Raw genomic sequence first — 19,428 nt, forward strand, 5'->3', positions numbered from 1 at the left:
TGAAATCACGCGTCTACAAGAACAGATCCAGCAGTTGGCAAAGGCGGTGGAAGCTCTCGCCCTGCAACGTGAGCATGAACATAATCTTCCTGTGCACGTCAATGTACAGCCACAAGAAGAATCTGATATTGGAGACAATCCTTTCGCTATCATTGACCAGCAGGACGATTTGCAGTGGGAGCAGGGGTTAAAGCTTGGACTTCCGGAGTTTCATGGGCGACAATCAGGTAAAGAACTTGTTGACTGGATCTTCTCGGTCGAAGAGACTCTTAAGTCCAAAGGCATACCTTTGGACCGATGTGTTCCTATCATTACAAGGCTATTTCGCGGCAAAGCGGCAGCTTGGTGGAAGGAACTACAAACGTCGCGCGCACGTTCGGGTAAACCTAAAATCTTGTCATGGGAAAGTTTGAAGAAGAGGATGCGTAAGATGTTCTCACCAGTCATCTCTGATCAAGTGATGTTCCAATGCTTGTATGACTTGCGACAAGGATGGAGATCAGTAGAAGAATATTCCACTGAGTTTTTTTCGCTTTTGAGGCATCTTAATCTGCAGGATTCAGACCAACAAGTGGTGGCACGTTTCATTGGCGGCTTGCGGAAACAGAAGATGCGACACACTCTTAGCTTGTTCAACCCTCTCACTATTTATGAAGCACATCAAAAAGCACTCACCTTGGAAGCTCAAGCTAAGGAAACTTTTTGGTGGGATACATCAAAGGTCGTTATTGCATTTGTGTGGGCAATATGCATAAAGTAGTAACCGAAGTATATCCATTGGTTTTTGTTCCTTTTAGGTCGATTTGGATCCCTATTTTTATAGGTTCTGTTTCAGCTTTCATTATTTAGCACCTTCAAATTTTATAAATCAGGAGTTTTCTCGAAAACTTGACTCTATATTAATTCTCCGTTACTGCTGCGCCACTTATATGTAGAGCTTTTGTTATGATAAGATCATTTGGGTAGAGAACTTGCCCAAGTAGGTTTGTAATTTGTGGCATACTCTGTTACGCACTATATTCATCTATACTTGTTTTGAAGATGCACTGCATGTGTATCTGTGGTCACTGTTCTTTTCTTGTTTATTGTGTTAAAATCATAGCATTTTCCTATGTCTTTTCTTGAATTATTATGTTCATTTGTTCCCACACCTTAGCTGCATATCTAAGGTGTTGGTTCATGCAAAGTCCTTTTCTTTTTGCAGATTATATCTTAAAGGGTGCTTAATTTAAGCAGCTCGTTCCTAACCAGTCGATGATGTAGGTGTTACTCGGTTACTCGTTTAAGCATCTCGCTTAGTTGTTATTTTGTTCTTATTGTGTAGGTGTTACTCGTTTGGAGGCATAATGATGTAACCCCTTTTGTAACTGGTACCATGTTCAAATGGTTTAAGTAATGAAAATGAAGGTTTGTTATAAACAAAACAAAAAAAGACCAGTCGATGATGGTTGAAGCAGACTTGATATATCATTGCCACAGAGTTTATTAGACTTTGATAATATTATAAAATAGATAGGAAATGTTTGGACATCTACAAACAAACTTCTGAGACTCTGACTTGGCCACATTCTTACAGGAATTTTTTGTTCGAGGCTTCCATATGAGTGCTTCTACGTGATCTGTTTCTTTCTTATGCTCTTGTGCTTATTATTCTTTCCTCTGATATAATTGTTCCTATCTTTTTTTTTTTTTTTCTAGCACCGCTTGTTCAGAGTTCTATAAATGTATATCAATTCTGCGTAAACTTGTGCTGATAGAAGCGAGGCCCACGCAAGTAGTGGGAGTGAGCTATATATATGACAGTATCTTCAAAAGAGCCATTTACATTCACTCCGATGTTTCACCATATTATAAGAAAACATATTTTTATTATCAAACAAGCATTTCAAGATTTTGGAAGTCAAATAACTCAAATAAGTAGAAAGCCTATAAAATATTAGTTTGAAGTCGAAAAGCATACATGATCCCTGATTTTAGATCAGTCAGTTACTCAATTCATCTTCAATAAGTACTATGCCGCGGAATCCACTTGAGTGGAGAAAAGAGAAGCCGAGATAATGGTGAAACCCTTGACACAGATTTCAACTCTTTGATCATCTTCTTTTTATTTTCAAGACTGCAAGGTTCTATGCTGATTGCAGCTCTTTTTAAATACTTGGAGTTGGCAAATATGTAACTTACAACTTCTTTCTCTCCTTCTCGTCCTCTGTATCCTTTCCACTCAAACATCTCGAGATGGGTTGACAAACATCCCGGTACAGAACTTGGTGGGATGAACGAGAGTGGAAAATCTCCATCTAACTGTGTGAAGCAACAACAAGATATATATGTAACTAACAAATTTACTTCAATTTGAATTTGTTAATTAGTCAACCAAAACTATATATACATGAACCTGGTCAATGAGAAGAACTTTTAGTTGAGGAGAATTTTGAAGAAAACACATAAATGGTTGCAACCAGTCCAACTGATATAAAAATATTGTGCACTCTATAAGTTGGGCGAAGTTAATAGCGTGACAACACACAACCTGCGATGAACATATATTCCAACAAATAAGTCAACGTTGAAAATGTGGTCTTAAATTCAATAAAAGTGAGGTTGAAAAAGCACTGCCTACCGTTTCAATGCTCAAAAGCATGACGAGACTCTTGACCGAGGAAAGAGATTTCATAAAGTTGTCAGTAGGATAACATAAAACGGTGATAGTTGCCCTGTCAAGCCGAGGCTTGTTCTCAATCAAGCAAGAGTTTCCCGAATAATCTTTCAGGTAGATTTCTCCTAAAGTTTCAGCATCTATAACCAAAGATCCCCCCATGTTTCCTTTTGTTTCTAGTTTTACGTAAGTATAACATAAGGTCTTTAGAGAAGGCACTTTAACCCTGAAATTTTCCAGGGTGTCATTGTCATGTCGTTCCACATTTAAATTCTGAAGAGCATGACAACCTGATAAAAACCTAACAAGAGAATCTTCGTCTTTGTAGACTACAGAGTCAAGAAAAAGATTTATTAAGGCTGGGAGGCACACCGGGGAAGGAACATCCAAGAGAATCTTGTCGGAAATTGTAAGGCCAACAAGTGTCTCACATACGTAAAGGCTCTCAGGCAAGATGATAGGCACTGACAACCAGCTGAGTTTGAAGTATAGCTGTTTCACCTTGAGCTCAACTGAATAAGCAATCCACTTTATGATATCAGCATCAACATCAACGGGACATCCTGGACCTAGTTCTATAATTAATCTTTGTAATAAAGGGGCCTTATGGAGTTGCAATGACTCATCAAGAAACAACCAAATGCTTTCTTTCTTTTTCCCAGGAACTTGTTTATAGTCACTATCTATGTACTCCAGTTCTGGTAGCATCGTCCAGATAGACCGCCATCGCTTTGACAAAATCATCGTAGACACGGCCTCTGTCGTAGGGAGTAACAACAATATACTAACGAGCAAATCGTCGGATAACGAACTGATCCTGTCTTCAATTCTCCCTTTCTCACTCTTTACGAATGGTTTTGCACTGTGTATTGTATTGACTTTTGTCCCAGCCATATTAAGCAAAAGCCGACGACCTAACAACATATGTTTCTTCTCAATGAAGCTAACTAAAGTTTATAGGGTTCGAGTTTTATATAAACTCTCTACCCTTCCATTTTTTAAGTTAAGAATCCTTTTTTTGTTTCTTGTTCCTAAATTTTCCATATTCCTTATCCCAAAAATATAGCAAGTTGAATTTTTTGGTGGAGCATTTTTGGAAAGAGTGCCGGTGGTTATTAACTATGTAAAGAAAAATAAGAGCTTTTTTTGTAATTTTTAATTACCACAAAAAATTAATAACTCATCTTCATAGTTCTGGAAACATCTTAAAACTTTTTGAGATACTTTAGATTTTGTATCATGCTTGTGTATTATTAATGACTGCAACACCTGCAGCATGATGCTTGTGTCATCCGATCATATTTTCGCTTGTAAAATTCACGTTTGGTTACTGAAAAGCCGTTTTCGTTTCCTTCTTGGCTTGTGATTTGTGTGAGAAACTTGGTACGTACGTGCGAATGAAGTCATAAACCGGCTATGTATGGGAATTAATGATTTCATACGAGAAATTAATAACACCTTTTTTTAAGTATAAAACAAATACGTAGTTCATAAATCTTGAAATCAAATAGAATTCTAATAAATAAAAAAAGATCATTTTTGACGTCGAATGGATTAAGCGTAGAAGAGAAGCTTAGATGATAGTGAAGCCCTAGGCATAGATTCTAACTCTCTCCTCATCTTGTTCTTTCTTATATCTTTGCGACGACCACGGGGTTCAATGGAGATGAAAGCTCTTTTTAAACACTTAGAGCTGGCAAGTATGTATTTCAGAATTTCTTTCTCTGCGTTTTGTCCTCCATAGCCGTGCCACCGAAAGATCTCGAGATGGGTTGACAAACATTCTGGAACAGAAACCGGTGGGTGGAATGAAAGTGGGAAATCCGAGTTTGTCTATGAAACAACATCAAAAGATAATATCTAAGTACTGTGCAATTATACATCACGTTTAACTAGTTCAGTTTAGATGTTTATTAGTCCATTAATAAAAAAAGAAATCAGTGGGGTAATTAAACCTTGTCGACGATGCGAAAATCTCGTAGTATAAGAGGAGATTTTTGAAGAAACCACATAAATGGTTGCAACCAATCTACTTTATATGGTGCGATAAAAACTACAATCGTCAAGTCCAAGCCCGGAGAAGTAACCTGCAACGAACATATATAATCAAAACGTTGGTTTTTTTCTTTCTTTTTTTTTTAGCATAACAATTATATCAGTAGTACGTACCGTTTCAATCTTGAAAAGTATCTTCAACTTGATATACATGAGTTGTGAATACATGCGTTGTGATAGGACCGGCCAAAGAGACCGCCATCGTTTCGACAAAACCATAGTAGACACTGCTTCTTTTGTCTCGAGAAGCGACAATATCTCTGCGAGCACATCGTCAGGTAATTCGCTAATCCTGTCTTCTTTAATCATCTGACTCTTACTTTTGATGAATCCTTGTGCACTTGTGTGTATTGATTTGTGTCCTAATATCTTTGTCTCAGTTGAAGAAACCTACAACAACTAGAGCTGTATATGTTAAACAGAATGCAATTAGGTTAAGATTGTTTTCAATAAAAAAATCATCTTTGTTTTGGTTTCGTTTTTTTTTATAAAAGAGATTATTTTCCCTTTTTTAATTTTAAGTTTCTTTTTATTTTAAATAAAGAATTTTTTTTCTGCATTATACATTATTCTTCAGAATAATTGGCAAATATCCTCCCCTTCGTAAAAGAAAGAAAAATAACAAAATTAAAAAAGAGAAAAACTCTCTCTCTCGTATCTACGAAGATCGATTTCTAAGTTTTGTGATTTGGTTTTTTGCTTCGGTTTTGATTGGCTTTCGATGAGGGTGGATCTCTTCTTGAGATTCTTTGTGGTTGATTATGTTTTGCTGGGTCAGGATCTTGTGGATCTAAGAGGGAGTTATCGGATTCTTGGGTTTCAATTTTTGGGATTTTATTCTTTTCTTTTGGATTCATGGAGTGAGCAATTGGGGTCTTTTTCATTTTCTGTCTGGGTTCACTATGGCGATGATCTCGGATGCATCGATTTGATTTCGTTTCCTTTTCTTTGGGGTGCGAGGGCGCTGATTCAGGGACTCAGAGGACTTGACTCGAGGTTTCTCTCGGATATTTTATTTTCAGATTATGGCTTATCATGGGCACTAATTCAGGGTCGAGATTATAGAGATCTCAGATGCGACGCTCGCGGGATAGTGATTTTTTCCCTTGAGGCTCCGGATTTATGTGACTTGGTGTTTTGGTCTTCCGTGTTGGACTATAAATTCTCCTCACGGTCTGTCTTTCTATCTTATCCTCCACTTTTGTTTCGAGCTTGTCTCCTGAGATTTCATTGTGGTTCTTTCCCGTGTTATAAAGTTCTTTTTCTTTCCATCGGTTTTTTGTTTCTCTCTTGGGTTCCGACGCGAGTCATGTCACAGAGTGGTTTGTTGCTTCAGGGTACGGCGGGGAGCTCTTCGGGGTCTGGGACTAAGCTGAAGATCAAGGTTCCACGCTTTGATAATACGGCTTTAATTGAGGGTTATGCTAAAACCTTGATTGGTAGATGCATGAATCCAGCTGTGCAAGATATGAAAGCTTTGTTGTTTATGCTTCCTCGGATATGGAAGATGGAGGAGAGAGTGGTTGGGGCTGATCTCTGTTTGGGGCGCTTTCAGTTTGATTTTGACCAAGAGGATGACATTCAGGAGGTTTTGAAGATGGAACCCTACCATTTTGACCATTGGATGCTTTCTTTGGTCAGATGGGAGCCGGTGGTGGATTCGAGATATCCTTGTCTCATCAAATTTTGGGTCCGTGTGATGGGTGTCCCTCTGCACTTCTGGGCAGATGAAACCTTTCGTACCATTGGAGCAGATCTGGGTGAGGTTGAGGAGGTCGATTTGGATAATGGCCGGGTGAAGGTCTTGCTGAATGGTTTCAAGTCTCTGATTTTTGAAGCTACTGTTGAGTTTCATAGTGGCGAGGAGACAACAATCTCTCTGAGATATGAGCGTCTGTATGGGTTCTGTCGGCGATGTAATAGTTTCTGTCATGATACAAGCCGCTGTCCGTTGTTTGGTGACAAGGGGAAGCAGCGTCTTGACGATAGTCTTCCTCCTCGACCAGAGGACAAGCTCCAGAGTTATAAGGGTGCAATGGTTAATGGTGGGGCTAATGGAACTGGTTCGGGGTTGAGTGGTGTTGGTTCAGGGGCGTCTCATCAAAGTTCTGCTCATGGGACTGGGCGTGGTGTAGGGCATCAGGCAGGTCATTATCGGGCTAATCAGAGTTCTGGCAGCAAGTGGAGGAAGACTAAAAAGAGTTCTCATGTGGATGAGAAGTTTGTGACGAAGGATACATCTGCGGTTCCTGTTCCTGTTCCCATTTCCCAGGTTGCTGTCTTAGGGAATGGTATAGCTCATTCTAGTTCTAGTGATGTGGAAATCAGTCTTTCTGCTAATGAACAGAAGATGCTTGATGATCTTATGGGTCCTCAAGGGGAGGTGGCTGTGGTTACGGGTGGTCAACCTGCTGTGTCGGGTTCGGCTATTGTGCAGGGGGCTGAAAAAAGGGTGTGCAAGGCTTTGTTTCCCAGTGTACCAGTCTCAGGTTCTATGGAACTGTCACAGCAAGAGGTTCTTTTTTCTGAGGATCTAGGGAACCTGTTGGGGCAGGAGTTTCAAACCACGGATCATACTTTGGGCTTTATGGACACTATTATGGAGGAACAAGGTATGGCATCAAAGGGGTCTCCCCAAGAAGACAATTATCTAACGGATGAGGGGGGTGCTGATGAGGGTCAGGATGGGGTGGTCCTCTCTGATCACGTTTCGAGTGAGGAGGTTAGTGATGTTGCTGTAGATGCTTCTGTGGTTACGACACAGGGTGGAGCAGCTGGGGGAATTGTGCCTACTTCACAGGCCAGATTGGTGAAACAAAAGGGTGTTCTACCAGGTGCTAGTACCAAAAAACGGAATATGGTTTCTCTTACCTCTCCGCGCAAGAAGGTTGTCGCCAAAGGTGGTGGACCGAATGGGAAATTTGGTTCTCATCAAGGAGGAAAGCCTCCAAATCATTCAGTTAATTGATGAGTGTAGTAAGTCAAGGGCAGCAAGGTGGTGAGCCAGTCTTGGTCTGGGTTTCTTTGTGTTTTTTGTTTTCTTCTCTTTTGTCTCCTTCGAATAAGACACCAACGGTTGATCTGTATGGTTGTATTTTCTTCACACTTTGGTTTTTATTGGCTTTTTTGCTTTGTACTCTTTGGGCTTGTGCCCGATGTCTATCTACTTTACAAGTAATAATAAACCCTTGTTCGCCTTTCCTTTGGTTCATTGTCCCTTTTACATTTTTGCTTCAGTGTTGGATTACGTATGGATGCTACAAACGATTGGGTGTGGTGTTTTTGTGGTTATTGGTCCTTGGGCCTTTGTTGGGCCTGTTAATTTCTTTCTTAACAATACATGGAAATTATATGTGTGGTACAACCTCTAGCGGTCGGGTATTAGTTGGTATCCTTGGGCCTTATATTACATATGTTGAAAATATCTCCTACAAATACCTTCATAGTTTTCTGGGTTGTATGTTTTCCACCTCTTTTTCGGTTATGTTTCTAATGTGTCTCGGTGTGTTTTATTCTGATCTCTTTTTCCCTAGGGTGGGAGGAGGTCTCAGTGGGTATCTTTGCCCCCTCCAGCTGCAATTTTTTCCATGAATATAGTCAGTTGGAATTGTCAAGGCCTGGGTAACAAGGCTACAATTGGAAATCACCGGGATCTATGGAACAAACATCGGCCAGATTTTTTATTTCTCATGGAAACAAAACAACCGTATTTTGTTTTGGAAAAATTTGTTGGTCATTTTGGATATAAGAATTTAAAAACTGTTGAACCTATTGGCTGTAGTGGTGGTATGGCTCTTTTTTTCAATCAAGCTGATCTTCAGGTCACGATTTTGTTTGAGTCTAATAGGCTAATTGACATTGAAGCGGTTTTTAAAGGTCGGATAATTCACTTAACTTTCATCTATGGTGATCCCGTTCCTAAGAATCGGGATTTGGTTTGGGAACGTTTAATACGACTTAGTACTACTCGATCTTCCCCTTGGTTTGTGGTTGGAGATTTTAATGAACTGAGAGGAAACAATGAAAAACGTGGTGGGAAGTTACGCCATCCTTCCTCTTTCCTTTCCTTTAATGGAATGATCCAGGATTGTGGTTTTTTGGAATTTCCCTATCTTGGTGATTGTTTGTCTTGGAGGGGTTGGCGGGATAAAAAACCAATACGATGTCGGTTGGATAGGGCTTTAGGGAACGAGGATTGGCATGATTTATTCCCGGACACAGTGACTGAATATTTGCCGATGATAGCTTCAGATCATAAACCTCTTTTGGTTAATATTGGTGCCAAGCGGTTGCGGGGGAAGCGGAGCTTTATGTTTGACCGTCGCTGGATTGGTAAGCCGGGGTTGATGGATGCGATTACTTCGGGCTGGGATAGGGACTTGGCCCCGGGAGCAAACTATTTTGTGGACAAAATAGTGAATTGCCGAAGGGCAATCTCCCAGTGGCGCAAATCCCAAGTTCCTTTCGGTAGGGAAACCATTGAGGATTTAAAACGACAATTAGAAGTGGCTCTGGCGGATGATTCCATTCCTCCCTCTGCAATCTCGGATTTACAAAATCGGTTACGCCAGGCCTATGGGGATGAAGAAATCTACTGGTATCAAAAAAGCCGGAATAAATGGATGCGTTTGGGGGATAAAAATTCAAAATATTTTCATGCCCAAACAAAGCAGAGACGTGCTCGTAACCAGATTACTGGTTTGTTTTCTAAGGATGATATCTGGTCGACTGAGGATGCAGATATTTGTAACACGGCGGTATCGTATTTTGAGGATTTGTTTACTTCAACAAATCTGGCCAACTTCGAGGAGATTTTAAGGGAGATCAATCCGGTTATTACAGATGAGGAGAATGAGCGGCTCGTAGGTCCTGCAACGGAGGCTGAGATGAAGTCAGCTTTGTTTATGATGCACCCAGATAAGGCCCCTGGTCCGGACGGGATGACAGCTTTGTTTTACCAAAAAGCATGGAGTATAGTTAAACTGGACCTTGTGGGTTTGGTTAATAGGTTTTTTGTGGAGGGGATTTTTGACAAGGATCTGAATCGCACACATATTTGTCTTATTCCAAAGGTTGCTAAGCCAACTAGGATGGCCGAATTGCGTCCGATTAGCCTTTGTAACGTGGGGTATAAAATTATTTCAAAAATTCTGTGTCAGCGGCTTAAGAAGGTTTTACCTGGTCTTATTTCTGAGACCCAATCGGCTTTTGTTCCTGGTCGGTTGATATCGGATAATATCCTTATTGCTCAAGAAATGTTTCACGCCTTACGCACCAATCCGTCTTATAAAGGAAAGTTTATGGCAATAAAAACGGACATGAGTAAGTCATACGATAGGGTTGAGTGGGACTTTGTGGCGGCTTTATTACACAAAATGGGGTTTGCAGAGATGTGGGTGTCATGGATAATGTTTTGTGTCACTTCGGTTGAGTATAGGGTTCTTCTTAATGGCCAGCCAAATGGCTTGATTATTCCACATAGGGGGCCCCGGCAGGGTGACCCTTTATCTCCTTATTTGTTCATTTTATGTACAGAAGTTTTAATTGCAAATATTCGGAAGGCAGAAAGGGACAAGCTCATTACAGGGATAAAGGTGGCAAATAAATGCCCACCTATTACACATTTGTTGTTTGCAGATGATAGTCTGTTTTTTTGTAAGGCAAATAGAGAGCAATGCCGGGTTATTTTGGATATCCTAAAACAATATGAATCTGCTTCGGGCCAACAAATAAATTTTTCAAAGTCATCGGTCCAGTTTGGCCACAAAATTGATGACACTTTAAAATCGGAATTGCATGATGTCCTTGGGATCACAACTTTGGGAGGAATGGGTTCCTATCTAGGTTTACCAGAAAGTTTGGGTGGGGCAAAAACCAAAGTCTTTTCTTTTGTTCGCGAACGGCTTCAGGGTCGAACGAATGGTTGGACGGCAAATTTGTTTTCAAAAGGTGGGAAAGAAGTAATGATTAAATCGGTTGCTACTGCGGTGCCAACTTTTGTGATGTCTTATTTTCGGTTGCCAAAAACAATAACATCAAAACTTACTAGTGCAGTGGCAAATTTTTGGTGGAGCACTAATGGTCAAACAGGGGGCATGCATTGGCTTGCCTGGGAAAAATTATGTGTTAGCAAACAGCTGGGTGGACTCGGTTTTCGAAATGTGGATGATTTTAATTCGGCCCTTTTGGCCAAGCAGCTATGGCGGCTTATTGATGCTCCGGACTCACTGTTTGCCAGGGTCTTCAAAAGTCGGTATTATAGGAATACACATCCGTTGGATCCAATTAGGTCTTACTCCCCATCCTACGGGTGGAGGAGTATCTGTTCCGCTCGCTCTCTGGTTAATAAAGGACTCATTAAACGGGTTGGCTCCGGGGACACCATTTCCATATGGTCTGATCCTTGGGTGCCAGCTCAATTCCCGAGACCAGCTTTAAGTAAGGGCCTGGTAAAGGACCTTTCTCTTCAAATGAATCAATTAATTGATTGTCGGACAAATACTTGGTGTATGGACATGCTCCAGGAGCATTTTGATCCATCCGATGTGGCTTTGATCCAGGCTATCCCATTAGGAGGAAACCAGAGGGATGACCCTTATGGTTGGCATTTCACGAAAACAGGACGGTACACTGTTAAATCGGGTTATCACACTGCACGGCTTGATGTAAATCGGACTTTTCTGGCTCGTGGCTCTGGTCCGGAGATTACACCTCTCCTTGCTGGTGTTTGGAGAGCTCACTATCCTCCTAAAATTCAACACTTTATGTGGCAGGTTTTATCTGGTTGTATTTCAGTTTCGGCAAACTTGGGACGACGTGGTATTGCTTGTGATATAGGGTGTGTACGCTGTGGAGCTGATGAGGAAACAGTTAATCATGCCATCTTTACTTGTCCTCCTGCCCGTCAGGTTTGGGCTTTAGCCCATGTGCCGGTGGGCCCGATTTCCTTTCCAACGGATTCGGTGTATGCGAATGTGGATCACTTCTTAGGGCAGCAGAATCCTGGGGCTCATGTTGCGGCTTTTCCTTGGCTAATGTGGTATATTTGGAAAGCACGGAATGCACGTGTTTTTGAAAATATTGTGGAGCAACCGGAGGATATTGTTAGGGTTGCAGAAGGTGAAGCTACAAGGTGGCAGCAGGCTCAGGCAGAGGAGGATTTAGATATCTATCACCCTATCCCTGTAGGTCTATCTGTAAGGGCGGATACTACTTCCCTTCCAACAGTTTTTTCGGGTCACCGCTGTTTCATAGATGGTTCATGGAAAGCAGAAGACCAATTTGCAGGTGCCGGCTGGTGTTGTACCTCGCTCCAAGCTGTGTCTCCGTTGATGGGCGCTAGGACCTTCCGACAAAGTCTATCTCCTTTACATGCTGAAGCTGAAGCTTTCCTTTGGGCGATGCGCTGCATGATCGGTCATGATTTCAGAGACGTGGCTTTCTATACAGACTGCTCAGATTTGGTGAAGATGGTGTCTTCTCCTTCCGACTGGCCAGCATTCTCGACGTATCTGGACGACATCAAGATTGATAGGGAAGAATTTACATCTTTTTCTTTATCTTTTATTTCAAGAAAAGCTAATATTAGTGCGGATTCTTTGGCACGCCAAGCGCGTACCTCCCCGTATCATGTTTTGTTTGTAAACAATTTTCCCCCTAATTGGTTCGTTTGAGCTGATTCTTTTGTTGACAAAAAAAAAAAAAAAAAAAAAAAATTGGCAAAATAGCCAAAGACTAATCAGTTTTTATTTGTATTTTTTACATTTTTCAATATTTGAAATTAAAAAATATATCACACAACACAAGTCGAAGAAAAAAAAACAGAATAACCCCAAAATTACCACAAACTAAGATATTTTGGAAAAACTCGTATCACTCCACAAGAAACTCATCCATGGCGATTCTTAGTTACATCTCAGCGACATCAACAACACCACCGGTTCCTCAAGATCAATCACCCAATCCTCGTCTACCAACCAAAATCATTCTACCCAACAAGAAACCTGAGAAATGGTCCACCGGCGTTTCTCCCGGAGAGTACGGTGGTCCTCCGACTACCACCAAGCTCCGCAAGTACTGGGGAGGAGAAAAAGAAGATCCCATTACTTCCACTGATTTGATCTGGAACAGAGATTTTATGGATCAGATGAAGAAACTGTTCGATGACCCCGATGATGATTCTTCTCTCGACCCATCTCCTTCAAAGGTTCCATCTTTATGCTTCTGTGATTTGCTTACAAATTTGAATCAAAGACTTAATTTTGTCTTGTGATATGCAAACAGGAAGATTCTTCTGGGTTTCTGAGCTTTAGCAGAGTTATGAATCTTGACAGGTTCTCTCTTCTTTAAAACTCATAAAAATCTCAACTTTATTTTCTTGTAGTTTGAATTTGATTAAAAATGGTTGCTTTGTTGTTGTTGTCGTTATCTGTGAAAAAAAAACAGTATGGATGTTGATTTAAGCAAAGAGCTTGCATCGTCTTCTAAATCCTTTCTGAAAGATCGACGTGAGACTTCCAATTCAGAAGCTAAAAAACAGATGGTGAGATTATTTGATTATTATCATTTTGCCAATTTGACGAAGCCGCATTGTTTAGTTGTTGTTGTCTCTACTCTTTGTTTCAATGTCAATTAGAGTAAGGCTATTGCGTCTCCTAAATGGAAACTGGCACCAACACGTCGCGAGCAAGACAAATGGGATAGAGCAACTAAGGCTGCAACTGGTGGCAGTGTAAGTTTATCTTTGCAGACCAACTGAATGATCATTTCTCATTGGAAACATTGATCAGAATTGAAAAACATAGACCTTGATTGATCACTTTTGTTCATTGACTTGATTAGTTTCAGACCAACTGAATGATCGATCATTTTTCATTAGGAACATTGATCAGAATATTGAGAAACATAGACCTTGGTTCTTGATTCCTTTCTTTCAAATTCTGTTTTGTGCGACAGGATGTGATGTTTAGGGAGTTGAGGCGGCCACGTGGTGACCCAGAAGTACAGGCTGCTAAAGACAGGGAACAGTATTTCAAGGTACCTTCTTTTATTAGCTAAAGCTAGCTAATCATTTAACGGTTTGTGATCTCATGAAAGGCATTACCTTTTGAGGCGTTCAGTTCTTACTAGTCTCTTGACTTTTGGATTGTTTTCTGCAGCTTAAAAAGAAGATACAGGTTCTCACATTGGGTATTGGTGGTGTAGGTTTAGTCTCAGCTTACATCTCATACACTCCGGAGATAGCACTTAGGTTTGTCTTCTCCTGCAAAGAACATCAAAACCTCTGTCAAGAATTGTAAAATCAGCTGATTGCATTTTATTTGGTTTCTTGTTTTAAAATTCTTTTACAGTTTTGGTGCTGGTTTGATGGGTTCACTTGCGTATATGAGGATGCTTGGTAACTCTGTAGATGCCATGGCAGATGGAGCCAGAGGAGTTGTCAAGTACTACTTCTACTTGTTTATATTCAAATTCCTTTTGGTTATCTATATTAATGCCACTCACTCACTTATCTCTGTTCTTTTCACTGAATTGATTTGATAGAGGTGCAGCTAACCAGCCACGGTTACTAGTCCCCGTTGTGTTGGTTATGATATTCAATAGATGGAACGCGTAAGTGTCTCTCTCTCTTGTGCATTTGTAGTATGTCTTCCATCAAGATCAACTTGATTACATCAAATCGTATTTACGTGCTACTTCATGTATATGCAGAATACTTGTTCCCGAGTATGGATTCATGCATTTGGAGTTGATCCCAATGTTGGTTGGGTTCTTTACTTACAAAATTGCTACGTTCTTTCAAGCTATAGAAGAAGCCATCTCCATTACTACTCAGAAAACCGAACCAATCTCTCCAGACACAGAGGTCAGTGATATGTAAGGTTAAAGTCAGCGTTGTAAGAAATGTAATCTAGACGCAAAAAGGTATTTAATGTAATAAAAACTAATAACTTTAAAAACTCATTCATAGAAGCAAATCACCAAGATAATTAAGAACATAGTACATAGAAAGCAAATGCAGAAAGAGTAAAACATATAGATAGTTAAATTGAAATTATGAAAATTTCAGACCAAACCGGGTCCGGTGTTGGTTCGAGTGTATTCTTCGTTGAGTCTGCCTTCGTAAACGTAACCTAGCTTCTCGCAACACTTCTTAATCTCTTTGACACCATTCTCGGAGCATGCATCATCGGAAACAACAATGGTCGTTTCGTTTTCTCCCGCTTTGTATTTGGCAATCGCTTGATGATTCGGAACAGCAATCTTCACGACCCTGTCGTCTCCAGAAGTAGTGCAAGAAATTACTCTAGCTTCCATTTTCTTGGTTTTTTTTTTCTGTCGGTTTAATTATTACTCTGCGTTAGTATATGAACAAGAAAGAGGTTAAGATGACTTATATAGAGAACAATCATGTGAATGTTAATGGTAGAACCACGAAACATGTATGCATGTAGAAACTGTAAATGGACCACCATATTTGGTCTTTGTTTGAATAATAAAGTTGAATCCAAGAAACTGCTTCATTTTGCATGACTTATGATTACTTATCTGTCTATAAAGCCAATACCACAACAGAATAATGTCAAGTATATATTTTACCTTAGGCAACTAGAGAAAAGAATATAAAATCGAACTTTTTGTATGGATCATTTATCTGTTCTCATGAGAGTGTATACATATTTATAGCTTAAAAATTTATTTAATTTCTCTGTACAAACTTATTAAAACTAGATTATATTGTATAAAGTTAGACTTGTTTAAATATAATCATAACATAACTTTGATTTATGGATTGCTACTTGTATTATTAATAGATTGGATTTTTATATATGTTAGGTGTCAAACTGTCAAACATATATTCTCTATGTTATATGTTAGATTTTCTTTATTTAAGTTTAAGCTATAAATATGTAAATACTCATGAATACAAAATGAAAAAGAAAAAAATGCTTGGATTCTACTTTATATATTGTTCTTTAGTCTTATCAATATCTAGCTTATTAGGTAGGCAGCCATTCTATTATGCTTAAGAAAAAATGATATTATTTAAAAATTGAAGGAGAAAATGTAGTATATGATTTGCAATGTCTATCACCATTAATATATTAAAAACAAAATCAAAACTGAAAAGAAAATAAATAAATTTCAGCTATCATCGTGTCACAATAGCATTGTGGCCAAAGAAGAAACGGGGATCCGGTTCATGTCCCTGGAAAGTAAACACATTCTGAGACCATTCTACGACTCCCCAAACCATTCCGTCTGTTCGTCTCTCACACAAAATCTCTGCACACCAAATCTCGGTTTTAAGGCCAAAGTCCACCGTCTTCTTCCACCAAACTGTTACTCTCCTTCCTTTTCTGCTAGAGTTTGCCACCGAGATCAGATGATGAGACGACATTTCTTCGAGTCCCGCAACGCTAGTCCACGACCAAGAGTTTAATTTAACTCAGAGAAAAGTAGTGTCCCATGGCCTCTATCTACCTTTGTTTTGCACCATTCGTTTTTCCCTATCGCTAACACGCAAAAATTACTGTAAAAGCCACGCTCAAGGGCACGGTTATACAGACTTCTGGCACAAGCCAAATTAGCTCGAACCAATCTTAAATCAGACGACATGAAACCTACTCGTTTCAGCGGGCGGAAACCTAGCTCCCAAGTTTGATTCATTGGGTCGTAAACTTCTTTCCATACTTCGGTGAACTGGTACTTCTCGCTGCAGCCTCCGCGTACATAGATCTTACCGTCAACGACATCAGCGCACGCTGCTTTTCGACCTACACACATTTTGGGGAGTCGACGCCATTGGTGGGAGTTACAATCGAGAAGATACACTCTCCTGCTTCTCTTTCCCTGTGAGACACTTCCGCCGATTATGTAAATATGGCAACCAATTGAGACAACAGCTGAGAAACTGGGATATTGGCCGTAAGGAAACGGAGGGGCTGGTATCAACTTGTGTTCTGATGAAAGTATGTACCATCTAGGGCTAGGGTTGTCTTTCATTTTTAAACAGACACAAAGGCACTCCTCGGTGTTTCCGATGCGTGATCGTGCGGCATAGAGGTCAGCCGTAGCCACGAGTGATCTAAAACTTTTGGAGACGAGAGACAATATTGGATGATGGGTTCTCGACACACGAGCGAGACAGTTGAGCACAATGTCGTACGGTAACAAAGAAAACGACGTCGGAGATGATTTCCTCGTCTTTCTTTCTTCTTTCTTCAACGATGGTTCTCTCATCTCTTCAACGATGATTTCCTCGTGTTTATCATGCCTTAGTCTGAGCTTTTAACCTAAATTAATTAAAGAAATGTCTTCTTTATAAATGTCTTCTTTCTTTTTCTTTAGTCTGGAAAAATTCTACAACTAATTTTTGGAAAATTTTATTTATGAATGTCTAAGACCTTTTTGTCTTATTTTTTAATACTTAATATATTTTCTAATTACGTATATATAGAAACAAATCAAATAAACTAAAACTTGATCAAATTATATATTTACTAAGGTATAAGATAACTATGTAAAATTTTAAATTGTATTTTTTTTTATATACCGGATTTAGAGTTTACACATTCGATTTTAAAATACAATATCACTGTACATTACATTATAATGAAATTAGATTTTAATTCTATGCACTCAATCGCAATGAGTAACATTTTTATTTTTCATATCAAAAAATATGTGCAGTATAACTTTTTACAATTTTTCATACAAATATATGATTTTGTAAAGAAAAGTTTGATCTTATAGTTAAATTTTGACAAAACAAAAATATATATATCTATAATATAGTTTATCAAAATTGTCACATTGCTTTACTTGTTTATAGGGAAAATCACATTTTAAACTTTCAAAGTGTCACTGGATAGTACTTTAAACCTTGAAAGAATTCCACTAACACTATAAACCTTTAAAATGATTTTACTAACACTTTAAACCTTTAAAATGATTTAACTAACACTTTAGACCTTAAAACTAACTTTCATTTTTGTACCGCCATAAATATAGCGGAACAATAATATCCATCAACGCAAAATAGTTAAACTATGTTGGTTTAATTTAAATTCTAATTATTTTTAGTTTTTATAAATAAATAAAGAGAAAAAAAAATTGTGTTCATCTTCATTGTAGACAAAAATTTTACAATGTTACTCTTCACATTATTAATCCTTTTGATATATGCATCTCCACTGATTCAAATCGATTGACTTCTTATTGGAAACTAATGAATCTTCTAATAAATTGTCATCTTAAATTTTACATTTGTCAAATGTTTTAACCTTACCTCTGATTCTTCATTTTTTTTTTGCTTTGATGTATTTTTATATTTTTATCAATCGTAATAAATAATTAAATTAAATTTATTAAACAAGTATTTAATTCAAACCAGCATAGTTTAACTATTTCACGTTGACGGATATTACATTCCATCATCTTTCATGGCGGTGCAAATAGAAAACTTAGTTTTAAGGTTTAAAGTGTTAGTGAAATCATTTTAAAGGTTTATAGTGTTAGTGAAAAATACCTCAAGGTTTAAAGTGCTACTCAATGACACTTTGAGGGTTTAAAATGTGATTTTCTCCTTGTTTATATAAAGGTGAGCATCTACATTTTATTTTAATAATTAACGGTATAATTTCTTTAGTTGTAATATTATATTAATTAATTTTATGATTTCCTTAATTCTTTTTCTTATATACATATAATAATTATCTTCTTATATTTATTGAAATTGTTTAAATGTTTAATTTATTGTAATTCTATTTTTTTAAACTGACACATGTCCCGATCACGTGAGTTATTAACTTTGAAAATCGAATTTTATATAACAAGGCTAGGTTTGGCATGCATGTATATATAAAATCTTATATTGAGTTTTACTGAAACTATTTGAATTTTTTACATTGTATTCTGCATATTGATTGATACTTTATGTAGTAAAAACCATATTTCTAGTTCTGACCTATTTAAAAAAAAAATATAATTAAACACTCAATAATATTTAATTGCAACAAACCAACTATCCCTGGACATTTTATCTGAACCTGAATCTCGAATTAAATGTAAAAATGCATCTTAAGGTAGGTATTCAAATCCAATAACTTGAGCATTTAAGAGCGCATGTTAAACCATTGTGCACTCTTAAATGCATCTCTCTCTTAATGTGAAACGTTAAATATTAGTTTATAAAAAAAAAATTAATTTTTTTTTGTTCATGGTTTGTTTGAGTTCGGGTATACCCACCCAAACCGGTAGTATAAAAACCCGAACGGATTCTATATGTCTAAACCCGAATGCCTAAGGCTAAAACAACAATAACCAACATATACAGCAGAAGACATATTAAACCAACTCCAATATATCACAATAAAATAACAACTATAACCAATGTAATTCAGCAACCTAACAAACTTATAACAAGGTTCTAATAATAACACATAACCGAGACCCAGATCATCCTCCTCCACATCGTCATGATTACACGTCACACTTTACCAGCACTACAACAAACATGAGAGGCGTGAATATTAACACAAATACTCGGTGAAACGATCTTTCGATCTACTAAGCTATATACAAAAGCAATTAAAGGGTGCAAATGGTTGCACGGTTGAAGAGATTGAACATGTTGAAAAAAATTATTCAACCAATTTTCACCATTTGCATTGTAAAGGTTGGAAAAAACTATTCAGCCCATTCAACCCAAAAAG

At 38.3% G+C, this 19,428-nt stretch overlaps 4 protein-coding genes and 2 pseudogenes across 7 annotated transcripts; 2 read left to right on the forward strand and 4 right to left on the reverse strand.

Annotated features, from left to right (window-relative positions):
• Positions 1 to 2,001: 2,001 nt before the first annotated feature.
• LOC147943592 (putative F-box/FBD/LRR-repeat protein At1g22000 pseudogene) lies at positions 2,002 to 3,550 on the reverse strand (annotated as a pseudogene).
• A 660-nt stretch (positions 3,551 to 4,210) lies between these two features.
• On the reverse strand, positions 4,211 to 5,020 carry LOC147943593 (putative F-box/FBD/LRR-repeat protein At1g22000). The gene is made up of 3 exons (XM_087512286.1): positions 4,826 to 5,020; positions 4,612 to 4,743; positions 4,211 to 4,489 (listed from the first exon to the last, which is right to left on the reverse strand). The coding sequence occupies exons 1-3, from the start codon at positions 5,018 to 5,020 to the stop codon at positions 4,211 to 4,213; spliced, it is 606 nt and encodes a 201-aa protein (XP_087368412.1).
• Positions 5,021 to 5,302: 282 nt separating this feature from the next.
• LOC147943594 (uncharacterized) lies at positions 5,303 to 7,909 on the forward strand. Of its 2 annotated transcripts, none has more exons than XM_087449925.1 (2): positions 5,303 to 5,884; positions 6,048 to 7,909. In XM_087449925.1, the coding sequence occupies exon 2, from the start codon at positions 6,159 to 6,161 to the stop codon at positions 7,677 to 7,679; it is 1,521 nt and encodes a 506-aa protein (XP_087306051.1). In that variant the 5' UTR covers positions 5,303 to 5,884; positions 6,048 to 6,158; the 3' UTR covers positions 7,680 to 7,909. The 2 variants fall into 2 exon arrangements, with proteins under 2 accessions (XP_087306051.1, XP_087306052.1); XM_087449926.1 differs by having other exon boundaries at positions 5,305 to 5,884; positions 6,030 to 7,909.
• A 4,550-nt stretch (positions 7,910 to 12,459) lies between these two features.
• Positions 12,460 to 14,674, forward strand: LOC147943595 (protein CONSERVED ONLY IN THE GREEN LINEAGE 160, chloroplastic-like). The gene is made up of 9 exons (XM_087449923.1): positions 12,460 to 12,917; positions 12,995 to 13,044; positions 13,157 to 13,253; positions 13,347 to 13,442; positions 13,667 to 13,747; positions 13,870 to 13,961; positions 14,062 to 14,154; positions 14,255 to 14,323; positions 14,423 to 14,674. The coding sequence occupies exons 1-9, from the start codon at positions 12,606 to 12,608 to the stop codon at positions 14,589 to 14,591; spliced, it is 1,059 nt and encodes a 352-aa protein (XP_087306049.1). The 5' UTR covers positions 12,460 to 12,605; the 3' UTR covers positions 14,592 to 14,674.
• LOC147943596 (oxysterol-binding protein-related protein 1B pseudogene) lies at positions 14,659 to 15,420 on the reverse strand (annotated as a pseudogene). Of its 2 annotated transcripts, none has more exons than XR_015556697.1 (2): positions 15,311 to 15,420; positions 14,659 to 15,066 (listed from the first exon to the last, which is right to left on the reverse strand). The product of XR_015556697.1 is annotated as an oxysterol-binding protein-related protein 1B pseudogene, transcript variant X1 (transcript). The 2 variants fall into 2 exon arrangements; XR_015556698.1 differs by having other exon boundaries at positions 14,659 to 15,046; positions 15,311 to 15,351.
• Positions 15,421 to 16,150: 730 nt separating this feature from the next.
• Positions 16,151 to 16,957, reverse strand: LOC147943597 (putative F-box/kelch-repeat protein At2g44030). The gene has a single exon (XM_087512287.1). It carries the CDS (start codon positions 16,952 to 16,954, stop codon positions 16,151 to 16,153), a length of 804 nt encoding a protein of 267 aa, XP_087368413.1. The 5' UTR covers positions 16,955 to 16,957.
• Between the last annotated feature and the right edge of the window lie 2,471 nt (positions 16,958 to 19,428).

This window comes from Camelina sativa, chromosome 5 (assembly GCF_030686135.1).
Source record: "Camelina sativa cultivar CO46 ecotype springtype chromosome 5, ASM3068613v1".
Taxonomy (NCBI): Eukaryota; Viridiplantae; Streptophyta; class Magnoliopsida; order Brassicales; family Brassicaceae; genus Camelina; species Camelina sativa.